The following is a 7,017-nucleotide window of genomic DNA, read 5'->3' on the forward strand; positions in this document are numbered from 1 at the left end:
AGCCAATGCATCTAGCGTTGTCACAAAGAGACGACCTAGGATGAAATTGTAAACACTATTGCAAGGAAACTTTAGGAATTAGGAATCAGTGGTCCTGATATATATCCCTCCCCCAAGGTGACCATCAACTATATGTACCCCCATAGACAGGTTACAATGTTATTGAAGGCTTGTAGATCTGACCCTTCATAGAGCCTCAACTTTTCTTTCTTCAATCCCATCTTCTATAAGAGATTCGAGTACATAATATTGCAGTGTCGCCATCAATCAGTATCCTGGAGACATCGAAGTTGTAGGTCACGACTGTTATGACCCAAAGGGAAAATCATGTTAGGGATTCAGCCAACCTTTTGATATCCCAAAATTAGATGATATGTCTCAGTGAGATTTTCGTAGAGGTACCCCCCTCTTTCTTGCTAACGACCATCAACTCTATAATCTACCTCTTCATTGTAATCTTCAATGGGTTGCTTACTCTCAAGACACCTCTAGTAGTGGAAGTGATGTATCGGCGCTTCCACTTATTCCTTTCGTCTTCTCGACTGATTACTTCTCTGCCTTTGACCTTGACCACAACTTCAAAGAATTTCTTAGGGGATTGCTTCCTCTTAGGATAATCCTCTATACTTCTCATGTCGTCCTTAGTATACTCTGATAACCATTATTTGTTAATTATCCCCTAAATGGCATCCTTCAGTTGGATAAAATCGTTGTTGTCTTTGTTGTGACTCTTGTGGAAACGATAGTATTTAGAATTTTTATTCCATGCAGACTCCTTGATGGGATAATGGTTATTTATCCTAAAATCTTTTAACTTTGTGTTGGCGTACTCCTTCAGGATTCTCTCCTGTTAAGTGTTAAAGGGAGTATACACGCCAAACCTCGAGCAGGGTCTACATTCATTCTCTTTTTAGACTATCTAAAGTCTTTCTCTAAAGGTCAATAATATCTAGTGTGTACTGACCCCCGGCTACCTCCTTTGTCGAACAACTTTTCTTTACAGTTGTTGTACAATTGCATCCTACTCAACAAATCCTTCAGATTTTGGGTCTCTTTGAGCCCTAACTTCTCCCATAATGCACAATCCAATCTGAGGCTCTTCTAAAAAATCCAACACTTTAGGCTCTCATTTGAGCCTTCAACATCTACCCCCACCTTGGTGAAACGATCAATATATCCGCATAGGATTTCCTTCTTACTTTACGTGATCCCTCTAAGCATGACCATGGTGTTTTGTTGTCTCTTACTGGTAGTGAAATGGGCGGTGAAAGCTTTGCACAAGACATACCAAGAATCTATGCTTTTGTATAGAATGGGATTATATCAGGATAAAGCATATTCGATTAAGGTTAGCGAAAAGAGCTTGAACTTCACATCACTGTCAGCATGATAGTAGTCCAGTCGGTCATCCACATGCTCGATGTGATCATCAGAATCTCTAATATCATTATAATTGGAGTTTTAAAGGCTTATCCAGTGACTTTAGGATCCTTTTGTCTAAGATGTGAGTGGACACGGGGTACTTCTTCTGCAGATGGACCAGAGCATCTTATTCATACATTTCCCTTCTCCTAAGATGGGGAACTTCAGAAGAAGTGTGTCTGCCTCTCCCTCCTCCTTCGGGATCAGAGGACGGAGTATGACACTTGTGTCGTCGGTGGCTTGGAGATTTTTGGATCTCTTCTGGACCCCTTCTCGGCTCAGGAGCGACGCTTTTGTGCAAGGCTACCTATTGCACAAAGTTGTTTCTCAAATTGGCGATGTGTATACTTTCTTCGATCCTAGTCAGCCTTTCCACCAATGCCTTTTAGATTTTTTTCAAATGTTATTTGAAGTTATTTTTTGAACTTTTAACTTTTAATTATCAGTTTTTTCTTCCATTTTTAACCTTATTATAGAAACTAAAACTCATTTTTATCTTTTATAATTTATTTTGATTTAAAATAAAATAAATATGTTTCAAATTCCATATAGAAAAAATCAAGTTTTATATCTGGAAAAAAAAGATCATAAATTTCTTATTGCAACACTTCCTCCATTCATTTTCTCATCATTTCAATTCCATCTTTCTTAATTCTCTTCATTCGTCGATTTCACCCTTACTCTTTATCGCTATTGTTATTCACTCTTACTCTGTTATTCATCGTCCGCCGCCAAAATTTACATAAACGCATCAATATATATATATATATATATATATATATATATATATATATATATATATATATATATATATATATATATATATATATATATATATATATATAATGTTTTACATATGTTTATTGATTTTATCGAATGAAAATTAATTTAATACAATATATAAACAATAATAAAACTGCAAAGTTATTAATTAAAAATGTTATTTTATATTTATTAGCTAATGTAAACATTAATTTATCAAATATTTCAATTAATTTATTAGATATTATTCATCAATTATAGGTTATCAATCATTAGTTGTAAACCATCAATTATTAATCATTAATTATAAGTGATCAGTTAACTAATCAACTATCAACTATTTTTACCAAACATAGCTTATAACGATAAGTTTATACTATAACTTTTCATTTTCTATCTCAATTTTACTCTAGCGATTTTAATTTTTTTTTAATTGAACATATATTTTTTATGTTATTTTACAAGTATAAATTAATTTAACAGTTAATTTTCCTAAAACATTGCAAATTCATTTAGCATTCTTATTATCTATGAGCCATGAACCAACTTAAAAGCTATTATCTATAAGCTCATTTACTAACCTAATGTATGCATATTATGAAACAAATGAAGCGGAATTGAGTGAAGCAGAGTGAAACGAAGTTACCATTTCATTGTTTGGAAATTTTAGAACATAATAAGACAAATTATTCATGTTGAGAATAACAAGTGTGAGTTGGAAACTTTGAGAAACAAAGTGAAGAGAAGTCTCATATTAGTTAGAAAAATAGAGACTTAAGCATTTATAAATGAGAGAATTCACATACCTATCACCTTAAGATTTTGGATGAGTATGTAATATGTCTCTCACAAAAGTGTGTTGCTCTTAAAAGAGAAATCCCAAAATAAAAATGCTACCTCATGTTGATCGCCCAAAATTGATGATCCAACAATGATATCAGAGTTTGGTTCAAGTGAGGGACCGACTTCTTTGTATCGAAAGTACTATCCATATATGGTGGATATGAGGTGTCCTGTTGAAGAGTCTCAATCGACGGTACAAGTGTATGTGGATGAAATAACTTTTGTTTGAGGGAGAATATTATGGATAAACTCATATTTGAGGGAGAGTGTTGAGAATAACAAGTGTGTGTTGGAAACTTTGAGAAACAAAGTGTAGGAAAGTCCCACATTAGTTAGAAAACTGTAGAGTTGCGTATTTATAAGTGAGAAAACTCAGACATTTATCATCTTAAATTTTTAAGTGAGTATGTGATGTGTCACTCACAAATGTGTGTTGCTCTTAAAAGAAAAATCACAAAGTAAAAATGTTCTTTTATGTTGGGGAAGAAATCGAAGGGGAAGAAATATGGTGATAAGTGATGAAATAGAATAAAATCCATACAACTTTATTCCACTCAACTTCATTCGATTTTAAATATTCTAAATAATAAAATATTATTTCATTATGCTCTGCTTCATTCGATTTTATCATTTCAAGCAAAGATTAAGGAACTTTTTCACAATGTCACCTTTTTAAACTTATAATTTATGATTTATAGTTTATAAAAAATATGTTTGATAACATTATTTTTTTTACGAGCTTCTAGTAAAAAAAATTAACTTATAATTTTTTGATTAGCTAATTCAAATATGACATAGCTTAAAGCTATAGTTTAAAACTTATACCTTTTCGATATTTTTCAATTTATCTTGTTATCTTAACAAAATAAATAAATATTAATTAAATACATTTTTTATATCATTTTACAAGTATAAGCTAGTCGTTAAATTTATTAAAAACTACAAATTCAATGAACTAATTTGTTTGCCAACATTCATCAATTTTAGACTATAAATAAACCGAGTTAAGTCGAACTCGTCTTGATAAAAATTAGTTCAGTTTAAAATTTGATTTGAGTTTGACTTAAAAAATTTTAAGTTAAATTTTTTAATTTATTTTAAGTTTATGAATAACTTGACTTAATTGATTAGGTTTATCTTGTTTGTTTTACGAATTTTAAAATAACTTTTTTAAGTCTACTTTTTTTATATTAATATTTTAAATTAATATTTTTAAATGAAAAATATTTAAATAAAGTAAAATAACTTTAATTTCAAAATTCTATTGACAAATATTTAATATTTTGTAAATAAAATAATAAAAAAATTCCCATAGCATAGGTACTATTTTAATTTTAAATTTTTATTGATAAATCTTTAATATTTTAATCATGAAAGAGTTTTTAGTTTTTTAATCTTTATTTTAAATAAAAGTAAAATGTACTCACCGGTATAAATTATTTAAATTTGTATTTGATATAAATTTTTTATTAAATAAAACAATTCAATCTTTAATATATATATATATATATATATATATATATATATATATATATATATATATAATATATATATATATATATATATAATATTTCTTTATACGATGTTGATTTTATTTGTATAGTTATTTTCAAAAATATTTTACTTATTTGAGAATATAAATTATCAATTAAAAATCTAAAATTAAAAGAAGATAGAGGATTAAGATTTGAATTAAGTCTTTAAATTTGTTATTAGAGCCAATATAAAACTTCTTATATATAATTGAATTAACTAATCTAACAAATCAGACTATGTATAATTTAATTTCAATTTATTTAATTAACGAAATAGTTTATTTTATTTTTTCATATTCAACTCATTTGTTGATGAATCTAATTCAACGATTTTGTTGTCGAATCAAATTTCGAATTATATTAAAGTGAGTTCGATTATTTATCAACCCTAATCAATCCTATAAGTTCATCCGCTAAAAATTACTTAATTAATGAGTTTCAGTTATTTTTTTACTAACCAAAACTAAACAATCTAGTACTTTATTTTACCAAACAGAGACTTAAAAAGAAAAAAATGGCTTGTATTTCTTTTTGGTAAAAAAATGATGATTCTATTCTTGAGCCTTATATGGAAAATACATTGCCCCTTTACCTTCTCTATGTTGTTAATATCAGTATATATATTCGATGCACCTTGAAAAGCCAAAGGCTATTTATTCACAATGCATGAACTTAGCTCATAAATGGAATATCGTTTGCCTAAGAAAATACTGCGGTAGTGAAAGGTCTAGAGACATAGAAACTGTATTCGTGTTCGTTTTATTTAATTTCTTCATCCCTTTCAGTCTTCACCTTGGCAATTCACATACACATCAAAATGGAAGTTCTTTCCAATAAGATTGATCGGAAACAATTGAAACCAGGCGATCACATTTACGTTTGGAGGCAGGCTTATCTTTATGCACATCATGGTTATCTTTTCTTTATTTTATTCCTCTGTGAATTCATATTCATATTCATCTATGTATCATATTCTTATGTCTGAAACTTATTCTATGCTACTCAAGTTAATGCCATATTTGAGTTCTGCTAATGCTACTGCTAACTTCATTTTGGTATGATAACAGGAATATATGTTCAAGAGGAAATGGTAATCCACTTCACAAGAGAAACAAGTGGAACACAAACTCTTTTCGATCGTCTCTTTACAAGTTCATTCTCCGCTTTGAATACTCACATTCCATGTCAAAAATGTGTTGCTGCTAAGCAAACAAGGAGTAATGGTGTCATCTTGTCTTGCTTAGACTGTTTTCTCTCTGGTGGTGAACCATGCCTCTTTCTGTATGGTGTCAACAAACTACATTTTCTAAACCAAGGTCGAGGAGGTACGTGCACCCTTGCTTCTTCTGATCCAGCAGATGAAGTCATTCACCGAGCTAATTATCTTGTTGAAAATGGATTTGGTGGCTACCATGTCTCCGAGAATAACTGTGAAGATTTTGCAATTTATTGCAAAACGGGCCTTCGAGTAATCACAAACGACAGTGTAGGAGGGGGGAGTGGACAGGCAATAAGATCTGCTGTCAAGTCTGTAGTCCGTTTGGCTGTCCGTTATTATAGTCCAACATTTTTTGGTCGTGTAAGCGGTAAAAGATTGGTTTCTGATATTGGATATCGCGAAGATGTAACTAAAGTACCAGTGGAAAAAATCTGAGATGGCTAGAAGAGAAAGAAGAGAAAGTAAGTGTGGTTAAACAAAAACTATTTTTTATGTGTTATTTTCAATATTTTTATGGTTGAATCTGCTCATTGGAAGTTAAAGCAGATGTTAGGAAACAGTATAGGTGACATGGTCAAATGTTGGGAAGCCATGAATAACAACTTGAGGTTACAACTGGGAAACATTAGAGCTTCTTTTCAAAAGAGTTTTTACGAAGTTGAACACGCGCACGTAAGTCCCTTTTATGGTTATTTGCGTGGTTCCGTATCTCGAGCTGCTTTGAGACGTATTGCTGAAGAGTTATTGAGAGTTGATTATGTTGGAACTAACAGGAAAATATGTGGTTGTACTCTTAGAACATCTTATGGGTTACCTTGTACTTGTGAGTTAGGAAGATACACACTAGGTGGTATAGCTATACCCATTGATGTTGTTCATGTTCATTGGAGGAAACTAACTATGGAAGTTGAGTTAGAGGTAGGTGAAGATGATGGATCAGAGGTGGATATGACTTCTGCAATGGATGAATTGTGCAGACGATTTAGGTCATTAGATGTTATTGGGAAAAGGGCATTAAAGAGTAGGGTATGTGAACTATCATACCCAACAATGACTCCATTGTGTCCACCACCTGAGAAACTAAAAACCAAAGGAGGAGTGAAGAAGAAAGGGAAAAAACCAGCAGAATATGATGTTTATAGGGACCCTTCGTATCATGAGTATGTTGATAAGGCATCTCAATCTTCACAAAGGCAATCTCAACCATCACAGACTTCGAAGAAGATAAAATTATCA

At 31.1% G+C, this 7,017-nt stretch overlaps 1 protein-coding gene across 1 annotated transcript; it reads left to right on the plus strand.

Annotated features, from left to right (window-relative positions):
* The first annotated feature begins 5,379 nt into the window (after positions 1-5,379).
* LOC127088306 (protein LEAD-SENSITIVE 1-like) lies at positions 5,380-6,216 on the plus strand. Its single transcript, XM_051029242.1, has 2 exons — positions 5,380-5,473; positions 5,630-6,216. The coding sequence occupies exons 1-2, from the start codon at positions 5,380-5,382 to the stop codon at positions 6,214-6,216; spliced, it is 681 nt and encodes a 226-aa protein (XP_050885199.1).
* Positions 6,217-7,017: the final 801 nt, after the last annotated feature.

This window comes from Lathyrus oleraceus, chromosome 5, assembly GCF_024323335.1.
Source record: "Lathyrus oleraceus cultivar Zhongwan6 chromosome 5, CAAS_Psat_ZW6_1.0, whole genome shotgun sequence".
NCBI classification, from domain to species: domain Eukaryota; kingdom Viridiplantae; phylum Streptophyta; class Magnoliopsida; order Fabales; family Fabaceae; genus Lathyrus; species Lathyrus oleraceus.